The following is a 24,489-nucleotide window of genomic DNA, read 5'->3' on the forward strand; positions in this document are numbered from 1 at the left end:
CGAGCGTGTTAGCTTAGAGCGCAACTCATAAAATTAAAATTCTAACTACCCAAATATCAAAAGCCGTTATGCATACCTTAACTTTGTTTGATATATCTGTATGGTGAAATTCGAGATTTTTCGGGGTTTTCTTCTTCGACATACTAAAAGTAGCTGTAAATAATGTTTTTTTTTAAATTAATTGCTAAATTTCCCAAAATCACGTACTAACTTCATATCCAAGGAAGAGTTTCTCAAAACACTATTCTCTGCAAAGTTCCCTTAGACATCATTCCTCTATTTTGCTTTCTCGAGGAGTTAGCGACAGCACCACCCTAGCGGTGAAAACTTGAACGACATAGTCATTGCCAAAAGTTATCCAATAATTTCAGGATTAACATTCGAGAAGACATCGTTCATCCAGGAGGCAACCCTTAGTAGTTATTAATTTCACCCTGATTTCCGTCTTTTTCGACCACTGTGCGGTGGTGGTGCGATCATCAGCGTACTGTAGCACGAATTTCTAACTGAAGATTATGGAATCGGTTCTTTTCAGAACTATGCTATGCTATGCTTATGCTTATAGAAGAGTTATAAGAATTTTCGCAACTACTACTAGTGTAAAATTTTCATGTATTCATGCATCGTTAGTTTTACAATAACGACCATCATATATAAACGGTAAAGTTGCCTATGAACAGTTTATCGCAGCATATAATATATACATTTAGTCCTACGTCACCATTTCATAAAACCCCTTGGGCTGTATACCTTGTAGTATTTTCTATAAAAAATATGTTCATAAACTACAACTCAAGATGCATCTGCTGTGAAAATTTAATCAAATTCGATGCAATATTTCTAAAGATATGTCTACCTAAAAAACTATTGACCTATATTTGGTCGGCGTGCGACCAGACCGAACCAAGCGCCAAAAACTTTATTTCGAGTAATCGGCGATCAAAGTTTAACCACCCTGTATGTTTCCTGCAAACTGCTGCAAAGAAATTTTGTTATAATACCATTATAAAATGTTCAAATGATTTCGTTTTATCATGAAAGATAGATTATCAAATTTAACATCCACTGGTGTTAAAAACTCAATTTTTGAAAAATCGGCGCTTGGTTCGGTCTGGTCGTACGCCTACCATTTCAAATGACAATCACAACTTGAAAAACTACTCAAATTCAATAAAAATTGGAAAATCAACTTTCTGACTGAAACTTTTGAAGTTTTTAATACTTATTTGAAAAAGATAAATATCGCGATTTTCAGTGATCCGTTTTACGAATTCTGACCCTTCATAGAAAATGTGCTTCAACTTCAAATAAATTCACGAATAGTTTAAGCGGGTTCACGACAGAGAGCAGAATTACAAAAACCAAATGCATGGAAGGGGAATAATGTAGATACTAAGACGCCCAAATCGAAGCGGTTTCTAGTGAGTTGAACGCTGCGTTTGATTGCGTCGATCATGTCATCGTGCTCGTGAAAATGAAAAAGCCTAGATTTTACCTGCTTCCGTACAATTGCTTAGATCCTTTTTATAAAACCGAACGCTCTACGTAAATATTTGATCACAGCGCTCTACTCATTTTTCGAGCCTATCAGCCGTTCCGCAAGGTAGTAATCTAGAACCACTGCTATTTGTTGTACATATATAACGCACCTTTAATATTACCTGACAATTTCCGTATGTATTTTGCAAACGATGTCAGGTTGTTTAAGATAATATGAAACACCGCAGACTGTCTCGAACTCCAGCTCCAAGAGTTCCACAGGCGTTACAAGCAAAAAAAAATATATTTTTATAGCAAAAAAAAAAAATGTTTATTTAACATGCCGTAACGGTGAACAAAATTTGAAATTAACATATACAACTCATTTTCAACCTATTGTGTCACCTACGTGTTCTTTTTGTGTTCAAACACGCTTGAGTAATTCTTACGCCTATGTGCTAGCAGGTAGTTTAAATGTGAAGCCCATAAATCTATGCAATTAGGCTACTGTCATACTGAGGCGTCAAACGAAGCGAAGCGTTGAGCGTTTGAGAAGCGGAATAAACAGAAGCGTTGGGTGAAGCTTCCTATGACATACTGGAGCGAGCGTCGCAAATGCGTTGTGTTGTCATATTACTAGATTCCAGTAGCGGTTTTGTTTGAAGGAAATATGAATTCGTCCAATGAAGATTTTTTTGCTTCTTCAAGCACGGAAAATTACGTTTTAGTGAACATAGAGATTTTTTCATGAAATAAAATAATATTACTGAAGTGAGTTGCGCTACAGACGCAGTAAAAAATATAAAAAAAATATTCTGAATTTTAAACCCGTTGACCCCGAGCAACGTTCAACTAGTTTTTAATATCTGTTAGGATTTCAATAACCCATGTGAGCACAGCTAGTTACTCAGCGGCTTGCATTTTCGCGACCAAAGAAGTTCAGCATTCTAAATTTCTGGCCATTCAAATCAAAACTCAACAATATCAATCAATAATATCAGTGCTATTTTCCCGACGACCTGAAAATTTTTCCCGATAGTATTTTCTATCCTACTTTTTTTCTTTTTTAAGATTTAAGACCAAAATAAAGCAAATATTAAGTACCTGGCGATATCAGGTTTAGTCTGAACATGGATTTACTGCACAACCCTCTTCTAAACATTTTAACATTTTCTAAACGAAAATGTATTTTATTTGCCTTTTCAATTACCAAACCAAAACAAAGCAAATATAAAGCATCTGGCGATAAAAGATTTAGTCTGAATATGGTATTACCGCGTACATATACGCGCGCCAAAACACTACTCGTTCTGTTTCACCGCCTCTATCGACGCGTCTTTGCCGCTCCAGTATGACCGGTTTGAGCGTTTCATATAGACGTTCGAAGAAGTAGCTCGGACGCTTTTGCGACGCTTCTTGCTTCGCTTCATTTGACGCCTCAGTATGTCAGTAGCCTTAGTGAATGACCGCTAATACTGCCAAACTTTATGTGACAGTAAACAAGCAAACGGTGGAAAACACAGTCAACAGTGCTACTTAAAACAAATTTTCCAATAATAAGCTACCAGGACTTCTTCGAGAACGATGCAGGCCAGCTGAGTGATGCGGCGAAGGTACGTTTACTTTTCCGGAAGCTGGACACCCATTCGCACAGCCGCTATCTCAACTACATCCTGTCAAAGCTTCCCAAGGACGTTAAGATTGAAGACACAGTCATCGGGTATCAAACGTCAAACGTTCCGGAAGCAGTTCATGTGTCTTTACACGATTGTTGTTGACCATCTGCCGATGAACACTCAGCAAGCAGAGAGCACGCAACCGCTGTTCAAATGTTGTTGACCTCAGCCAGGTTTTCACCCGACGTAATGTGCTGAATGAGCGTTCAATCGTGCATGTTTCCATGGTAGAGCAAGTGCAATTTTAACTGCTTTCTCAGTCGCAGGGAAGAAAGAACGGGCTTTAGCTAGCAGGTCTCTAAGATCCAACTCTTCCAAGTTCTTACGGTCTGCTCTCATGCTGCTGCAATGTTAATATCAAACTTCCACCTCTCCAACAAAATTGTCAACTTCATAAAAATTTACGAAATTTTCGGTTTTTCGCTTGAACTCTTCCAACGAAATGCGAATTACGTTAGCGGGATGCAGCAAGGACAACGCGTAGGCAGGTGCATTATCTTCATCGAACCGTGTTTCCAGTGAGGTTACAAGAGAATCAAGGTAAGAAATTATCACAGCTCGGTTCCAATACTCCAAGCTAGTTGATGCAGGCGGATTTGCCCGGTACTTTTGCCGCTGCAATATCCTTGGTGGATCAACTGAGAAACCTTTGCAATTCCACGCAACATACACAAGCATTTCAATCAATTTTTTTATCTGGCTGATACTTTACACAGATGTTTCTATGGGCCAAAGATGTCGTTTTGTGCTATTAGAGTTATTGAAAACAAAATTCTGCACCAATGTCAACATTAAGGGGGGGGGGGGGGGGGCAACGCCCCCCCCTCCTTGCCCCCATCTGGCTACGCCTATGGAAAAAGTATTATTTAAAATAATACTCTTTCCTCAAAATAAAAAAGTATTATTTAAAGTTTAAGTATATAGAATAGAATTGCAAATGATATGAAGCGCAGAATGCAACAAACATACAATACCGCAAAACATCAAAGTTCTCGTCGCAACGAGAGTTGCACGTAACTTTTCAAGTTTTTAGAGAGCTACCACACCACATGGTTGTATCAGATAGTAAGTGACGCAATTCGAAAGTCAAATTTTGCACAAAGGCAATTTCCAATATTCAGCATTGAAAGCAAATTTGCACGATATATCGTCGATTTTATCGCACCAGCAGTATCGTAGCGTAAAAGAGGTCAATCGCGTTGTAAAAGTACCCCACCGAAAGCGTTCAATCATTTCCGCGGGCCAGGGTTCGTGTTTGATATCCGTGGACGATAAACGTCAACGACGCGACTCCTATATGGCCGCGTAATGAAATATTCCCCGATAAGAGCGCCACAGAATTGTTCGTCCAATCGACAAGCTGTCTGGGCTTTGGCAGTGCTTCAGTTGTTCCCTTCTGGGCCGCCATGAGGCATTTTCCTTTGATGTCAATCCGACATTCGTCGGCACTGTTTTGTATTGCGGTGTAAACATTCGGTGAACGGTTGCATCCACCAGCAAATGGCCTCAACCCACATATGTTCGTTTGTTTCCATGGATGAAATCAATCTGGTTGCGTAGTATTTGGTCTTACCAACATGGCGGGGCGGATAAAAACCCATATAGAACGCATCATCGTTCTGATCTTTGATCATTGACTGCGCGCTTGGCTCAGCTCTCGCGTCTCGTGTGCAGGCGAAAGATAAACAAACTAAAGCTGAAGCAAATCGCTGGAAGTAAAGGCAAAGCCGGTGTCGCGTCGGGTGTTTGCATGAAAAGATACGATGTTGATAACAGTGTCACGGTTATATATATATATATTCTTTAGCAAATGATAACACAGTTTGTATTCTTGTTTGTGACGACCAAACATTTCTACGGTATGCCAAAGCGGAGGAGAAAGTCTACTGGTTCGCGTTTCATTGGGATAAACAAATAATCACTCAGTTCCGAGCGGCAAGTTCCGAGAACACACACACACACACAGAAAATGATACAATCGCTGCAAGGTACTCACGCTGCCTACGAACGGATGGGTCTGGGATGAGCAAGACCAACGCCGGCAAGACGAGCACCGACAGTTTATCAGTAAAGATAAACAAAAACAGAAATATATAGAGACGTTTCTCGGCATCATGGAAGTGGTTTATTGATATTTTCTTATCACTCTCCGGTACGCTACATGTGATGTAAATCATAATCATAAGATATTAAGATTATGCCGCCGCAGTGTTTACCACAGCCGGCTGGAAGCGAGTTGTGTAATCTAAACGAGGCGAAGGTATGGCTATAAATTTTGTGCGCAACATTTGAATAAATAAATCCCGGGAAATTTGATTACATTTGTTTGAGGAAATACTCGTGCTCAAATAATTTGGTTGTCTTGTTTTAACTGGCTTGGAAATTAGAAAGATATCCAGTGCGTAGGAAATTAGAGTAAATAGCGCAAACATAAGTTAAACAATATGCATAAAACTTTAGCTCGACTCAAGAGGAAGAGCTCATAGGATTGAACCAACCCAAATTGCCAGCCGGATATCTAATTAAAACTAATTGCACAAAATTGTAGCAAAAATAGCAGCCTGTAGAAAGCTCGAAATGGCCGCAACACGCTTTCATCGACACATTCTTCACCTGGAAACTCACCTCGACATTGACCTAACCTTCGAACGCAATCGGCAGTCGACAGAAGCAATGTTATCGAATTTGCATAGCAGCTCTAGGACAGCCATTGCAGCTGGTATGGCTTCCTTTGCATCATACACTGCCCAAAAATCCGGCAAGTCTGGCTTCGGTTGCTTTTATGTCTTTTCTGTCGGTTCAGTTATCAAGTGTTGCAAGGTAGCAGTTCTGAGCTGCTGTTTTTGGGTTGAAAGCCGCACCAGCGCTAGAGTGTTCCGACCTATCGCAGTCTGCTACTTGGCAGGCTTTCCCTATCGTGTGCGTATGCAGCCCCGTCTAGCCAACAACGACGTGGAGGATGGGAGAAGCTTGCCGGCTGTTCGGTAGAAGGCAAAACCACATTCAATCCGTACCAGAGAGTTGAACGTACTTGGAAGGAAAATTTCGATCTATAGAGAGCAGTCTGAACCAGTGCACACTGGTGGCTCTACCTTGAATGAGTCAAAAATCGAATATTCGGTTTATTTTTGGTTCCAAAAATTGTGAAACATTATCAACGAGAATAATTCTTATTTAATTAATTGTAGTTCCACATTTCATTTGCACCAATAAATATGTTTTTAAATTTGTATCATCCTATATAAAAAATGACTTGACGTAGAATTACGTCATATGCCAACATTCTATGAAATGGGTGCAAAATGAGAATTTCGATAACGAGAAGGTCACGAAATTGTTCAATTTCAAATGCCTTCAACTCAATCAGTTTTAAATTGGAAAATTAGTCACGCATCCACCAACAAGCAGTATGTTGTGATGCTAGCTATTGTACTTTTTGTACTACATATTGAAAAATGTAGATCTTCGTTTTGAACGCAGATTTCGACTGTTTAAAGGTAAAAATACCCAAGTAACACACAAAACATGTTAGAAAATAGATTACAACGAAAGTAGTCATATAAGTGTACTACAAGTGCAATTAAAAACTTGTGTTATTATATTGTGTTTGAAGTTGTTTTTGATCAGTAATAAAACCGCATTTCGAAAACAAGCTCATTTTTTCTGGTTTTGGGGATGTTTTTAATAACATGAGCTCAAGAATAACAATCACTATCACTTGGTCTTTTCGTAAGTCATTACACCATCTAATAACAACATTACGTACCTGTAAAATGCTTTTCCTTAGTACAACAGTCGTAGCATTCAACACTCAACTTAAAAATACTTGATCAAATTGATAATTAAATTATATGAACGATTTCTATATTTATTCGAAGCGGGTCGAAACGTGCCATCAAAAGATAAACAAAACGCTTGCAGTGTAACCAATATCAATTCAGTTTATTGTTATTGTATATCTAACAACGTTATCTAGTTTTGTTAGATTTTATATCCAGATAACGTTGAAACTATGCGAAAACAATTTTAATATTCAAGCAGAAGAAACAACTCTTTTTGAAAGGTTGAAAATTATATTTTGTCATCAATTTATAATCAATTAAAACTGCCACTTATAAAAGTTATTGTCGATCTAGTTGCACTGCGCCGACACAACACATTTGCGCATGCGCTGGTTAACAGTTGTCATAGCAGCAGATTTGCGCATTGCCGTATTAGTACTCGAGATGTATTTTTCCACGTAATTCTATCAAGTTGGCTTGCTTTCATGCTGTCATCGGTACTTGTTCTATTAGCCTTCATGTTTTGCGCTTTTCTGGTGATAGAGATGTCATGGAATAGGTAACGTCAACTATTCTATACCAACATGTGTTACTTGGGTAAGGCAAAACTACATTCAATATGGGTAACTTTGGAACCAGAGACCGTAAGTTACCTCCAGACTCCATTTTGAAATTCATGATGGTGACAGCCAAAAATGACCAAATACAGGCAGATATGAGTCTTCCGGAAATCAAGATGATAACTTTCTATTTCTAGGAAACAGCTTGAAATGGACGGATGCCACTTAATATGAGTTTTGCCAGAACCGGGACGATATCTGGAGCTCGTGATGGGGTATGGTACTAAGGGACTTATTACTGATCATGATGACAACAACAAAATGGTCACAGCGATGAAAGATGCGTGCACATCAGGTTCCGTCCACATTCCTCGTGGACACAAAAATCGTCACTCTATCAAATTTTTGGAGATCCGGAATGTTGCAAAACATTGTAAGAACTCTATTCTTATAACTCTTGTGTTCCGTAGTATTTCTCAAATAGTAAATATGAGAATTAGTGTTTAGTGGGACGAATCTAAATATAAAATATATGACGAGATGAATATGCTTAAAAAATCATCAAGGAGACAAACAGACTTGGTATTTTTTCTGAAGATTTTCAAAACAAACGATGTTATTTTCAAAAGTTTTTTCAAAAATATAGGTACATGAAAATAGACTCTTTGATGATAAAAAACCAAAAGTGACTAAAAGTAACATGGGATATGTAGAACGACAGTAAATAACCTTTCCAAAAAACGAAGCCAAATTTATATCAAATATTGCTGACACCAGAACAGCTGTAAAATTTTTATTGCAAGCCAATATATTTTCTAGCAGATTTTCGCATATATTGACGTGGCTTGACAAAGTATTATTTTTGCCTTTCTCCTAGAAAGGTATAGCAATCACTGAAAAAACCAAAGGTATAAAAGTGCTCCAAAGGGTCGAATCTCGTATATCAATCGACTTAGTTCGACGAGCTGAGCATTTTCTGTATGTGTGTGTGTGTGTGTGTGTGTGTGTGTGTGTGTGTATGTGTGTGTGTGTATGTAGATAACGGTCTCCCAATCTCACTCGATTTTCTCAGAGATGGCTGGACCGATTTTCATGAAACTAATTGCAAATGAAAGGTCTAGTTGCCCCATAAAACCCTATTGAATTTTATTGTAATCGGAATTTTAGTTTCGAGGTTATGTATCAAAATGTGAAAATCACAAAACTTCATTATCTCAGAAACTACAAAACCGATTTGAACAAAATTGGTATCAAAATAACGGGCTTGTTTTTTGAACCACTAGTGAAATAATTTTATAATGATAGGACATGTAGTTTAAAAGTTATGCAAAGAAACGTGTTCAAACACTGTTTAAACTCACTCACTTTTCTCAGAGATGGCTGGACCGATTGTCACAAAATAAGTTGCAATAGAAAGGTCTAGTTGCCTGATAAAACCCTATAGAATTTCATTATAATCGGACTGTAGGTTTGTCTGTTATGTATCACAATGTAAAAGTTATGAAACTCCATTATCTCAGAAACTACACAACCAATTAGAACAAAAGAGGTATCAAATGAACGGGCTGTCTTTAAAACCCTTAAATAACGAATTTTATGATAATTGAACATGTAGTTCAAAGGTTATGAAAAGAAACGTGTTTAGAAAACTTATTCAAATTTACTCGTTTTGCCAAAGATGGCATCACTGATATCAACAATCTTGGTTTCAAATTGAAGGTTTAGTTGCTTTATTGGCACCCATTTAATTTGATTATAACACTGGTTGACAAAATCGAAAAAAAAATGCTGCTCTAAAGCTCATAATAGTTGCCCTAGAAAGAAAAAAATTCACAGGAAAAGCTATAATTTTTTAGTTTTTCTTAGTTTGACCTTGGGGCAACACTTGTGTTGACCAGTGTAATCGGACTTTTATTTTATCCATTATGTGTTAAATTGTAAAAATATTGAAAATTTCTTCTTTCAAAGATTACACGACTTATTTAAAGAAAACAGGTGTCGCAAATTCGGATTTCGAAATGAAGTATGAAGTTGATTCCTGGTCTCTGAGCATCATCCCGGGTACTGAAAAACTCACATTGGGTAATGTTTGTCCCTCTTTTAGACTGGTTTCCAGAAACCGGAAGCTACTATCTAGAAATTTAAAATGGCGTCTGAAGATGATTTCTGGCCTCAGGGTATCATACCGCTTCTTCAAATCGTATTGGATGATATTTGTCACTTTAAGCTGTTGATTGGAAACTGTCGCCATCTTCGCCATAGAAATACCCAGATTAGGCAGTTCGGCAATTTTATGATGGATTTTATGATTTTATGACTATCAGGCAACCAGAAGTGGTCATCTGGATTGAAAATTGGGTTTTAGGTCGGATTCTGGCCACTGGGTATAATCCAGGTTTCAGAACCCATATTGATTGGTATTTGCCCATTCATTGGATGCCCATCAGAAACGATCAGTAATATCAACTGCGTTAAAGAATTTCAATTTCACTGATAAGATCATTCAAATTAATGTATAAGAAACAACATTTAATTATACATTATTTGAAATCTACTGACTAACGTTGACTTAAAAAATCTGAATATTTATAGGCAGTATATGAGTACAAATCGATTATACCACAATCAAAAACAAAATCGCATCATATAGTTGAAGGAATTTAATGTTATTTGCATGTATATGTGTTAATTTATATTCATATCGCCGGTTTCGTGCAACACTGGCACAACTCAAAAAACATAGTTTCGAGTAAAACGCGTTTGAAAATTTGCGTCGAAAATTTATTTTTCGATTTTCAAGAAAACTTTGAAGTTTAAGATTACCAATCCTTATTTAACACCTTTGGGCCTATTATGCACATTTTTAGATTTTACTAACTTTTTGGAGAAATTCCGATTTGTGCAACAAAGGAACATCTACTCATGACTCTGGGATTTTTGTGATTTTCGAAATGGGATTTCGTGTGATGAAACTTAACAGTATTTGGCATCGTTTGCCATCAAAAACCCAAAAATGCAAAATTTTGAGTTTTGCCAGTGTTGCACGAAGCCGATGATATGTTAAATTTTTAATGTTCGGTATAGTTGTGCTGTTGGCTATCAAAAATTTGTTGTTTAGGATGAATAACAAATCCAGCAGAAATAATCAAGGTGTATTTTTTAAGTGTTGGAGTAGAGCTATTTTAACAAATTATAAGTTCGAAGGAGAAAGGCTGGGTCTCACCGCTAGGTGGATTAATTTAGGTTTTTAATTCTTTTATCACCAATATTTAGTGGTTAATTTGTAAGTTCAAAATCCAATTTGTGGTAATTTGTGGTTGAATGGTTTCCGAGAAATTTTCAAAAAACTGAGTCAAGCCATCTTTGAACATGATTTTTCTTCAAATGAATCGGACAACGATGATATATACATCAATCGAAAGCTGTTAATTTGTGGTTCATGAAAATGTAATTTTTAAAGTCATGGTTGCTAGAATTTGTACAGAAATTTGTGTTTTATTGTTCACAGTTTTTATTTTGTTCATTTATTGTTGAAGCTGCGGGCCGCTGGTTGGGTTTTGCGGTGTTTGTCACTGCTATACTGAGCGTGCGTGTGGGGAATATAGTAAATATCGAGATTCGGGGAACTTGGCCAACACCAGGGCTGAGAAATTTCAGCGCTTTTGTATAAAGTAGAAAAATAGTCAACATGAACGTCAGTGCTTTTTTTCACCATCACAAGGAAATATTTCGCTTTTATGCAATGTTCATTCTTGTCTTCCACCGTTTTTTCATTATTCGTGAGAAAATGAAAGCAAAGTCATCCGTCAGGTGCAATGAAAACGTATTCGTTTGATATTCACTGTTTCAAATTTTCATCACCTAGATTCTGAGAAATGTTTCGAAAATATTTGTCGGTGTCCAGTTTCATGTTGCTCTCCTTTAATTTTTTCATGCATGTGTGCTAATTTATGAGCAAAGCAATAAAGAAGATGTCTCCTGTCTATTTTTTAGACCCATGAGATATTTTCATTTTAAAGCATTTAGTCATTCTAGCTAGGGAACCGTTGTATGTACAGAAAACCTTTAGTAGTAGGGACAGTGCTGATAAAAGTCATTTTCCCCAGCAAAATTCTTCGAAAATTACAGCCAATCATTTTCAATTTCCACTTCCAATGATCGCAGCACTCTTTCAGATACACTAGATTTTCGTCCTAGTAACGTGCTGTTATACTCAGATGAAATAGATCGCGCGCATCGTTCACGGTTACGGAATAAAATTTGACGACAAATCCAACCAAATGATCTTCACTTCAAAGCGAAAAAGAAAAACAAACAGTCCACTCAACCAAAATGAACCTCACCGAAACACTTTTTCACTGACACTGACCGATGCCTTGACAATCTTCGTTAACTGATAAACTGATTTTGTTGTCTTGCTTCCATCACATGAAATATAATGAGGTGTTTTGACAGTTCACTTCCACGCAAAAAGCGGGAAGGGAGAACTCTAAAAGGATTACAATCCTTTAAAAAATAACATTTATAATAAGAGTGTCAACAAATATCAACCCTGAGTAGGGAACTACTAACACCTTGTAAAAAAACTATACAGCGTTGAGAAAAAAGCTTATGACTAAAAGAAATTAAAAATCAAAACTACATTTCAATTTAAAAAAAAAAAACTAAGATGATTTATGTTTTTTTTTTTTTAAGAAACTTGAAATTATAAAGCAACTTTTGATGCAACATCCAGGATGGAAGAATGTAGAACTTACGTTTTTTGGAAGTTTTTGAAAATATATTTAATTTTGACATTTTTAAAAAAACATCTGGCATCTCTGCCTGAAATAGCATGTGTGTTGGCTAAGTTCCCCGAATCTCGATATTTACCATATTCCCAGATATACAGACAAATCTGTATTATACAGACTTTCTGTGTTCTGCGATACAGACACGCATAAGCCTACAGATTTTATACAGACATTTAGTATAATACAGATATTACACAGATATCTGATATTCTACATAATCGTTTTTCCAGTATACACAAAAAACGAACACAAAAACCGAGAGTCAATGTAGCCGTTGCTGGAAAAAGTGAACTACGAATTGAACACTTTGCTGAACATATTAATCTTGCGTTTTTGAGAGTGAAATCTGGACAACGGGACTCAACGGCCGCGTGGGCACAATAGGCACTACTCTGCTTGCTTCGCCCCCAGTAACAAACAGCTGATTGTCTCGATCGATTGCCATGCAGGTTATATTGGCGAAAAGACCGTTTGTTCTATTCGGAGCAATATCCGAATAGAACAAACGGTCTTGTCACCAATATAACCTATACTTAAAATGTCCCAAATCTTGAAGGTACTATTATTCTACAACCGCGAGACTTCTGCCATCATGTGTCAGTTTAGCTACATTACGACAAACGACGATTTTTATCACGGGAAAGACTCTTACTTCTATGTCTAACTAGCAGTGGTGGGCACCATTCCGCTAATTCGCTAATTAGCGACGCTAATATTCAGTTAGCGGTTTAGCGATATCGCTAATTTTTGAGATGGTTAGCGAAACTGTTAGCGTCGCTATAATTTTGGCCTCCGAAACGCTAATCGCTAATTTGCTAAATTTTGTAGAGAAGCGACAAAAAAACTGTGAATTGCTGATTGCACACGTAAATTGCTTCGAAAAATGGACATACTTTATTGCGAAAGTTACTTTTGGAACATTTGTTTCATTCAAACAAAGTTCAATTGTCTTAATTATTTATAGATGCTCTCTTTACGACACAAGTGCAAGTCAGTCTTTTTACCCTAGAATGAAGTTCCAGTTATCGTACAAGCCACATGGGCATTTTGAAGAACAAGCTCAAGGTCTAGATTGAATTTTTAGACACACCAAGAACTTTTGTAAATTGCAATGCGCTTGAAATTATGACAACTCTGGTTCTACTTTTCCGATTCAGATCCTAAAAGCATCTATTTTTAATGCAAGCTGAATAACTTTTGTTATTCCTTGTTTTTACAAAATCAAGTATGAACACCGTTTTGTGAACCTCTTATTGTAAATGGCTCTAAAAAGTAATTGCTTTCGTTTGTTTTACCACAAAAGATCAAAGTGGTCTTACAAAACATGAGCAAAAAATATAGCGATATGACTATTTACATATCAATAAGTTAGCGATTAGCGATTAGCGAAAGCTAAATTTTCGGTTAGCGGTGCCCATCACTGCTAACTAGGATTTAAAAGTTAAACTAGTTATCGATCAATCGACCAACTATGAGAGACACGAAAAAAACAAAACAATCTGACAGGTCGACAAATAATTATGCATCAACCACTTATTCTAGACTAGCAGCAGGGGTACACACGCTCACTCTGGGCTACTCAGCGGCTGAGTTGAATTTTAATCATTTTTTTCAGTTGTTCGAAGACGTCAAAAAATGAGTAGAATTAAAGTGATCATGGCGGCAAATTTACTCAAAATTGGGTAACTGGTGCTTGCGTGTTGTTTTTGTTATTTTTTTACAATTAAAAGCAAACAGCAAACCAAGCAAACCGTCTGAAAAAGGAGGAAATTGACATGTTTGAAATTAGTTGTTATCGGTAAGTCATTCATAATTTGAAATAATTGACTGCAACTAATGCCAATTTATCTTTTTCACCAGGACTCGTTGGTTGGATATACGGCGAATAAATTTAAAGATCTCCCGTGTCCCGGCGAACAAAGGTAAATTTCTTGAAATAAGCCTCTTTTAAAATAAAATTCAATAAAAAGGCAAAATATAATAATATCGAGTCAATAATGGTAATTTTTCCGAAATTCCCTCATTGAAGCTTAAAGTACTCATTTTTGAGTCGATAATGAGTCACTTTTACGCATCGTGCATCAGCTATAATATGGGTAGTATTTACTCAATTTTTATAACATTCGGTGGTGCTCAAAAATGAGTAAAACAACTTCTACTCAATTTTGAGTACATACGGTTTTAGCGAAACTGATTAGGTTTTGACTCAGTTTTGGGTTATCCAGATTGAGAGTGCACTATACTCTTGCCAGACCGATTCCTGCAGAATTTATCTAAATGTTGGGTCGGCTTCTGCCGCGATGTCCTGGATAGATTCTAGTGCAGATTTCGTTTTCGCTTATTTGAAGTGTGTGACCAATCCCCTCCCTCCCTTTCGTTCCCGATTTTATGTTCCTATTGGCTTCTGCTGGCTGATAGGTGCTCGACATTTGAGATCCAGTTGTGGGGCCACCAGGCACGAATTGTATACCGCAGGCATTGGTTGACGGAGACCTACAGCTTTTGGGTGTTCTCCGCTGACACACACCACGTCTCGTTGGCGTGTAGCAGCACAGATTTCCCATTCGAGTTGATATTCCAGGTTTTGGTGCGCAAACCAATCTGGTTCTGGCTCCATACGTTTCGTAGACACGCATATACAGCATTTTTTATTTCAGGTAGAGGAGAAACTTGCTGCCAAATATCTGAAAAACCAACCACAGGTAGTATGGGGTTTGACCTACAGAGAACCCTCCTGCCTTCAGCCCATAATACTCCCCACGACGACCGCTGCTTCAGGGAGTGCGTATATAGCGCGCGGCCGTCAACTCAAACTCCTCGATCGACTCACCGTAGACCTCTAGCGTTATGTCGTCTGCAATGCCGACTTTCACAACTCCTACAGGAAATTTGAGTTTCAACATCCCGTCGTACATGACATTTCACAACACCGGTCCCAGAATAGAACCTTTCGGAACTCCTGCGGTAATTGGGACGCACTCTGACCCTCCTCCATGTTGTAAACAAGTACTCGATTCTGGAAGTAATTTTCCAAAATCTTGTACAGCGACACTGGTACATGAATGCTCCTGAAGGCAAGCGCTATGGAGTCTCAACTAGTGCTTTTGAACACATAAGCCCGTTATCTTGCGCTGGAGTGCTACCTCCGCCGTGTTGGTGACGGATAGGATAGCATCCAGCGTGGACCTGCTCTTCCGGAAACCAAACTGATTACTTGCAAGACCGTTTACACTCTCCGTATACTTCACCTCTCTGTTAAGGATAATCCTCTCAAGCACCTTGCCCGCTGTGTCCAGCAGACAGATAGGCCTGTATGCCGATGGGTCCCCTGGCGGTTTCCCGGCTTTCGGCAGTAAGACCAAACTCTGCCGCTTCCACCTGTCCGGGAAGAGACTGTCATCCAGGCACCTCTGCATGACTGCTCGAAACAGCCCGGGGGCCGTTTCAATCGCCAGCCTGATTGCCAGGTTAGAGATTCCATTCGGTCCCGGTGCCTTACTCACCTTCAAGGAGTTGGCGATCACGATGAGTTCCTCATTCGTAACCCCAACCTCTCCCTCAATTTGTCGAGAATGTCAGTAAATTGTTGGTGTCTATTCATGTCATCTCTATTAGGCATACTCGCATATGATTCGTTCAATGTAAATTTGTCCTTGAAAATTTTTACCAATTTTTACCGCTGAGCAGTGAAATAATAACTAGCGTATTACAAAATTGTCCAACATTTTATCCATCCACAACATATTGGTTATTGTTACACATCGTGTAGTTATGCGGTTATCATCGTTTGAAATCTGACGGAACATTTGCCAGTTTTATTTCCAATTTTACAGAATGTACCCCAGTATATAAAACAAAGATGTAGTTCCCCCACTCGTCCAGTTTTTGTAGACTCCAGATTAACCAAACTCGCTGATAATTCCCGACTATTTAGCTACTTCCGGCCACTGTGCGTTGCCACTCGCCAGCGATAAACGGTGGCTTCTTGTGTTCGAAAATGAAAAGCAATATTGTGCTGAGTACCATTTATGCGATAGACTACAACCTGATAAGGACAATGATGGGATGCCTACCTTTCCGCCCACCGTCAGCTGGTAGCCCATGATGGTAGGAGCTTTCAGCTGAACCGGGCATATAAACCCAAGATCTCGATGGCTGCTGCCAACGTTCGCCACCGAGCCGGAGGGGATGTTCTTGCGTGGTACGTGCGGCTTAGTCGCGTGGATGGAACTTGTTGGCATCGGAGTACTTTCCGATGAGTTGTTCTGCGAAACGCACAGCTCCTTGCCGTCTTCGGGGAACTTGCTGCACTCGAGATTTTCCGGCCATTGAAAGTCAAAAGTTTTCATAATCGTTTCACAAACGCGAGCACTTTCGCATAAGCTCCGACAGGGAGGTATAGGGAAATTTAGGATCGTACAGACAGGTGCATACAGCGTGCATAGGAAGAACTTCAAGTCTGGACTGCAGTCGATTTTAACGAGCGGGATAAACTGATGCACCTCCAGTGCAGCCTCCTCCTGCTTCGTGTGACCAATTAGATTCGGCATAATGGTTTTGTTGTATTGAATGTCAATACAAAAGGGGATCGTAATCGGTTCGCAGCGATTATGATGCTGCATGTCATCCGCGCTAATGCTCGAAATCTCATGACCCGCTCCAAAGGAGTCCTGCTGCTGGATGGATAATCCCACATTGACGTAGCCCAGAAGCAAAACAATACAGCCTAAGATGAAACACATTTTGCCCATTTTGCATAAACGAATTCCCTAAAGCCTCCACCGTACACTCCAAAGAATGGCTCTTAACTTTATTACACTTCACACACTTTTGTGTTGATTTACCACACACACCACCACCAATGGCCGTTCACTTCAATGCAATCAACAAACAACACATGGAAACCTTACTATAATTCTCAACACAAACACAATTACTGCTACTCTTGCCGATATGCTTCGTCACTAGAGCGACTGCTGCTGCTGATGATGATGCTATTGATACCTTTTGCACCTTGCGTATATTTTTAGACGCACTCGTTCACTCACACCACCGCAAGGGCGCGTTATTTACAGCATTCTACTCATCGCACTTGAATGCAATAAACCCGATCTTTCTCACTCCTTTGCCGGACCATTCACCCCGCGCTTAACTTTCTTTGGCTTTACTGGTATTACAGCCGAAACGGCGTTCTTTCTTTGATCCTGATGTTGACAGTTGGCAGACCGATGTTTCCAACTTAACTATTACGATTTTAAAACGAATGATCAAATTATTGACAGCACACTTTTAATATTGTATTCTGACACCCAAACGACATCGTTTCACCCCGAGAATCCTGTAAGATCCTGACCGCGATCGAAACAGAACTGTTACTGTGGAATCACACCGACGGCGGAAGCGTCCGAAATACAACTAAAGACAAGTGGCAGCCTGGCTGGCAAACAACGAGCCAACACACGATTGTCAGACAGCGGCAGACGGCCGCTCTACACATGTGTTTGTCTGTTCCGAATGTTTTGACTGTAGATGGAAATGAAGTATCATCGTTCTGGGCGAAACGATAATTTCTCTTGCGTTTGGGTGTGTGTTAGTTGCGGGCTGACGGATGTAAACAACCAGCAGCAACAGAAACAGCGGCAGTAGAGAAATGCGCAACGTTACTATCCGTCGATAGAGGGTGGAAATGGGGGTGGCAGCGGGTAGAATGACTACAAACGTCAGTTTCCTTGGTGAGTGGTTTGAATCCTGGATGCCCTAGAGCAGTTCGGACATGAACCATTTTGAAAGAATAACTTACCCTAACCTTAACCAAGGATGCCAGATATACAAATGAATCTACATAAGGAACCATTCAAATATTACATAACGCGGAATTTGGCAATTTTCAATACCCACCCACCCCCATGTAACGCAATTTTACATGTTTGCCACATGCAATATAACGCTCCGCTGAATACCCCCCCACCCCCTAGAGCCTTTTGTATTATTTGAATGATCCCTAATACGAACTTTCTGTTTTCGTACTACATTTTGACGTGGGACTACGTCTTTCTTCACTATACTAAGGTACCTTCTGGGAAAACTGGATTGAACATGTAACGTTTTTGGTTGGCGGATTGAAAGATTTTAGATGCTAAGAGCGCTCAAACAACTGTTCCGATTTCAATAGTTAATATACCGTTGGAAATCTAAAACATACAAGATTTGTATAACATGATAATTTCAGTTACCATTTTCTTATTACTCTGTGAAAATTGCGGGAAAGTTTAAAGGTCGAATATCCACATACATTTTTCATACGATTGGTATATTTCCCTAATGCAGACTACAAAAACATAGACGAAATGATTTCACGCATTCAGTCATTGGCTAGCAATGCCAGCCAATTGGCATCGCATTCATCACCCAACGTAAACGACGAAGAAAGAAAGCAGAGATGCTTCCACGTGATTGGTTCTTCCCCCAATCTCCCAAGTTCCCCACCCCACACTGAGTGACACTATAAAAGGACATTTCGTGTTGAGAGACGCTCATTCCCTGGTCGACCGTCAAAGCGAACAGTTCGGCTTCCCTTCGATCTAAGTTGGACCCCACCAGTGGTAATCTAATTCAGATATCGTTGTTGGAATACAGCCCGAAACTGGACGTGATCGGCACTGGGGACCTTTGGAAGCCGTTGGAAGGGACCATTGGAAGACTTGGAAGCCGTTTGGATGCTGCCGATAGTAATTTGTGTAGGTATGTCGTATACCAAGTGTGTGTGTCTTAGTAGCGTTGGTGAGTGTATGTGTGTGTGTGTGTGAGAAGCGTTAGCGTGTGTACGTGTGTGTGTGTGAGTAGCGTTAGCGTGTGTGTGTGTGTGTGTGTGAGTAGCGTTAGCGTGTGTATGTGTGTGTGAATGTGTGTGTATGTATGTGTGTGTGAATGTGTTTGTGTGTATGTATGTGTGTGTGTGTGAATGAGTGTGTGAATGTGTGTGTGAATGTATGTGTGAATTTGTGTGTGTAAATGTGTGTGTGTGAATGTGTGTGTGAATGTATGTGTGTGAATGTGTGTGTGTGTGTGAATGTGTGTGTGTGAATGTGTGTGTGTGTGTGTGAATGTGTGTGTGTCAATGTTTGTGTGTGTGTCAATGTTTGTGTGTGTGTGTGTGTGTGTGTGTGTTGTGAGTGACGTTCATGTGTGTGAATGCGTGTGTGTGTGTGTGTGTGTGTGAATGTGTGTGTGTGTGAGTGACGTGTGTGTATGTGTGAGTGGCGTGTGTGTGTATGTGTGAGCGGCGTGCGTGCGTGTATGTGTGTAAGTGGCGTGTGTATGTAAGTGGCGTGTGTATGTAAGTGGTGTGTGTATGTGTGTGTGTAAGTAGCATTGGTGTGTCTAAGGAGCGTGTGATTGTGAGTAGTGTGTGTATATAGCGTGTGTGTATAACGTGCATGTGTGTGCAAAAATGCATTCATCCGAGGTAAATTTATTCATGACAGAATACTTTTATAGGCAACAAGTTAATTATTTTTCCTATTAGTTTGTATGCTATGGTTTATGAAAGGTGTATGTGTTTTTTTGTGAAGTGTTCATGGATTGTTGTGTTTGGTATTGGCACGTTTGGTGTGTGCTATATATTATGGCTATGGCAGAATTAAATCTTCACACTCACAATAGTCCCACGTCAAGCCTACGTTGTGCACTCAAGCCCATACCCTTTAACTTTTTTAATAGAAATTCGCAAGATTTACATAAGTGTTGTGACCAATTTGCACGTTTTTGCTGATGATCTGGATCCAAAGTTTAGATCGAGCTTTGAACATAGATTGCGTTAGTTCAATGAATTTTCTGCATGAAGTTGTGGTACATAACAAGTATGCATCTTCGAATCAAATACCTCAGCAAAAAATCAATCTCAGACAAAACCGGAGCAGCAATTCAGCAATATTTGAGTCAAGGTATTTAATGAGACGGTTACAGGCTTCGAATATGCAGCTTCTTTGGTTGCATCATCCGAAACTCGTTTTCGTTGTTTCTCTAAGGACTCAACTTCAACGGAACCCTGGCGATCTAGTGATATTCCTTTTTCGGTATATGAACTTTCCTTATTACAACGCTCCTTATATTCCCACGTCTTTGTTTACTATACTGGAATGCATTCTGTAAAATTGGAAATAAAACTGGCAAATGTTCCGGCAGATGTCAAACGTTAATAACAGCATAACCACATGATGGATAACAATAACCAATATGGTGTTGGATAGATAAAATGTAGAACAATTTTGTAATATACTAGTTATTACTCTAATTTTCTTGCTAAGCGGTAAAGTTGATGACAAACTCACAGCACAACACAGACGACGTGTATGGACACCAACCGTTTCCTGGTGATGTTCTCTGCATAAATATAAAATAGGTCAATTAATTTTGCTTCCATGAGCTGAGACTAATATGATGTCTCGAAGGTAAATGTTTTCCAAACATTCTGAAACAATCCCAATTCTTGAACAATTCCTAACACTGCTTTTAGAACCTAATAAAAACTGATGTCTTGAAAGAAAACGTGCTGGTAAAAGCAACTGTACCAGTGGAACAGGGAGCCGCAGCTCTTGCAGCGGTACTCTTTCATTCGTACAACTCAGCGGTACACTTCTATTCGTACTGCAGCGGTACTATTCGTACTGCAGCGATACTATTCGTTTTGCAGTTGGTACATTTCTATTCGTATATTTCTATTCGTGTGCAATCGAGGAAAAACTTCAATAGTGCTGCTGATAGTGATTTAAATTTTATCTCATAAATATGATTACCGTAAATTACTCAACAAAAATTGTCATTTTTGCAACGGTTATTAGTTACATTTATTTAATTTTATCGTCAATATTCACTAAATAATCGTGACCGGATAGTAACAAAAAAGTGAACTCCCGAATATACAAATTTATACACGAGTCAGAACCGGCAAATGCTTGTGAATTTTTAGTCCATTTACTAAGATTCATTCAGAACCTTTTTCCACATTTTAAAATTTTAAGATGATATATTATTATTTGAAACTTTACCATAATGTACGTATATAAGCTGTCCTCGCAAAACAGTGAATGTAACTGTGGGCAAATGAAAAAAAATGTCAAGCAAAAACAAAAATGGAATTGTTGATTGCTACGATTTTTTCCTGGAACTTGTTAATAATTTTATTTAAAATATCTTCTTATGTTTGCCATTTAATGAGCCTACGTAAGGGCTTCCATATCAAGATCCATATTATAAATTTGCTTTAATCAGAGTTAAATAAGACAAAACCATCCATTATGATAACGTGAGTATTATTGAATTAGGTTTTTGAGGATAGAGTTAATTTTGATTTTGACGCATTACGAGAAAAGTTTGGTGCTTCTTCAACAATAACGAAACGCTTGTGCCTTGTCAAATAGATGTTTTTTGCACAAAAAATACTACAGGCATTATTTTGGCAAATACAAATGATACTCTTTCGAGTGTTGTTGAATATATTTCTAAAAATACATTTTAAGGGAAGGCTAAAAATAAAAATACGTAAGTCACCGAACAAAAAAATTGATTCTGTCTGCGGACTCTGTATATTTTGTTACAAAAAACCCCTTAATTACAGGGTTTAGTCCCACGTCACTATTTCATACAACCCTAGGGCTGTATACCTTGTAGTATTTCATAGCCTACCGCTAAGTATACTTGTCGTCTTGCTACCGAAGATTCATCATGCATATTTTCAAACAAGTATTCAGCGTTAATAGAGAAACCTCTTTCAACATTTATTTTTTTATCAGCGATAATGCTTCGATATTATTTCATTGCATGGTCCGCGAAGAACCCCGTGAGTCTTCCAGCATCAGTCAATATGTATAACACCTTTTCAATGTGACTTTTTGCTGGATTGGGATCGGCGCAAATCATAGCTGGATCGAAACACGATGCAGCTTTGGTCATTGGACACCTCAGGGATGATCAAGTGAGCATCTTGCAAACTATGGCTATCAACATTTGTCTACATTCGGTTCGAAAATGGAATACATCCTTACTTTTTACAGTACCACTAATGGTTTTAGGCAGTGTTTTGGTATCGAAGCCAAGGGTTTTAGTCTTTCACGACATCAGCAGTGGCTGAATAACAAACTAATTGCAATGGAAGTATATCGCGCGCTAGAGGCTATAGCCGTAAACTAAATCTTCATATCACCTCCTGTATCAAAAATAAATATTATTTATATACCGTCAGGCGCTAGAGAAAATTTCTCTAGGAACGACAGGAATAGAACCTGCTTTATATCAAATTTGTTCATTATATGAATCTTACAGTTCAGATTCATTTGCCTTGCTTGATAACAACGCGGCAGCCCATTCCGTGATCAAGATTCTTCCCGAAGAAATGTTCAACTGACGAAAAATAAAAAGGGGACTTCCTTTACTGTGTCCTGGGAAAGTGACTCATGATGATGAGACCCTAAACGAAAGATCGAACAGCAAAAATCAATGCTTAAGCCGTTCCTCACCCTACTGCCCTTGAGGAGAGAAACGGTAGCTTAGTTCTATCAGATGAGGACGGTCGTATTGCAAAGCGCCATGTTACCCAAACTAAGAAAGTCGAACCATGGCGTGAAAATGACAATCCTCGACGATCATCACGACAAAACAAGGCCCTTCCTATTTAACGGGCTTTGTTATGCCATTATCGGACTAGTTTGTATATACAAAGGAGAAATATAACCAAAGATTGTATGTATAAATGTACAAAATATTTACCTTTTAAAAAGAAATCACATCTTTTTATTACCTGTGACCTATTACTAGCTACTTTATGTTATAAAATATTCTTATAAATATTCTTCAATCTTTTGCCTGGAACCCCTGGAACTACATAACGTAAACATTGAAAAAAGAAAATGGCCGACTGCACATAATTTTCAATGATTTCAATGACTGAAAATATCTTACCTCAAATAATAGCGCACCAGCATTGGTCTCACCTCTTTTTTCCCAAAGCAGTGAAATGAAAAATTGAAAAGTTTGTCATTTCGCTTTCTCCCCTAGAAATGTAGCATATACGCACCAGATAAGATTTGCTTTTAGAAGCTACTACAAATAGGGAGATTGTCTGTTGTTTGTGAACACTTGAGTACGCAGTAACGTGTACACAAAACAAAGGATAACAATGTTGCCAATGTCACAACGATAGTCATTTTGACATCTAAACCTAAGACAAGACGTGACAGCTGGTCACCGTTACATTCAACCAGTTTGAACCGGCTGCTGATTGGCTGAATCCGATAACGCAATCGTCACGTAGAAAATACAACGAGGTTACTTTTCACTGTAAAGCAGTGATGCTGGAGAGTCATAATTTAGCTATTATAATTGTTCATAAATAATGATGCAAAAGTATGCAAGGTACATGATATTACCGAGTAATGTATTTCACTGTTATAACTTTAAAAATACATTGATTAATCGTTTATTACTATTTCGGTTGAAGTCCAAGAAACTTAGAAAGAAAAAATTTGGGTACCAAGAAACTTAGGAAGAAAAAATTTGATAATAGAAGTATGCTTCATTGAACATAAAATAATAAATAAGAATTGAGTATTATTCGACTATATATTGCAATTCTAATTTGTTTTATTTTCATTGACCTGCAGAAGTTGTTAAAAATAATCATTCTGGCATCAACGGTATGGAACGTTAAAAAAAAATTTCGATGGGGATGACGGCCGTTACGAAAAGAAAAATAAGAAGCCAGCTGTCGCGTCTTGTCTTAGGTCTAAACGAGGAGCGATGGCGTAGCAGAAATGAACGGTTTTTCGATAATCGGACAGGCCCGTGACACGTCTTCATTGATGACAGCATGACAGATGACAGCAATTCAAAAGCACGGAGCCGAACAAATCATAGTAAGCCGCGAAAAGCCTTCGTTGGTTCCACCTCGTTGCTATATTTTCGTTAAAGTAAGACGCACACTAAGGTACATCAATTGTTTCTAATAAATAAACCTTTGTAATATTATTTGTAATATTGTTGGCTTAGTAGCATGCAGAAATAGTACCACCGAATCGTCCGTTTGGAACTGCCTTGAGAACGGCTTCACATCAATTGCAACAGATTTTGCAATTGCAACAGGGAAGAAAGCCAGCTTGGCACACAAAAGAGGATCAGTTAAACATGCAGCAACATCCTTATACGA

At 38.6% G+C, this 24,489-nt stretch overlaps 1 protein-coding gene across 1 annotated transcript in view; it reads right to left on the reverse strand.

The window, feature by feature from the left end:
- Window positions 1-17,716, reverse strand: part of LOC129723104 (frizzled-like) — a 245,701-nt gene extending 227,985 nt beyond the window's left edge. Inside the window, exon 1 of the mRNA XM_055677074.1 lies at window positions 16,364-17,716. Coding sequence (XP_055533049.1) covers window positions 16,364-17,041 — 678 coding nt within the window. The 5' untranslated portion in view covers window positions 17,042-17,716. The remainder of the gene's footprint in view (window positions 1-16,363) is intronic.
- Between the last annotated feature and the right edge of the window lie 6,773 nt (window positions 17,717-24,489).

The sequence above is a fragment of the Wyeomyia smithii genome, chromosome 2, assembly GCF_029784165.1.
Source record: "Wyeomyia smithii strain HCP4-BCI-WySm-NY-G18 chromosome 2, ASM2978416v1, whole genome shotgun sequence".
In the NCBI taxonomy this organism is placed as follows: Eukaryota; Metazoa; Arthropoda; class Insecta; order Diptera; family Culicidae; genus Wyeomyia; species Wyeomyia smithii.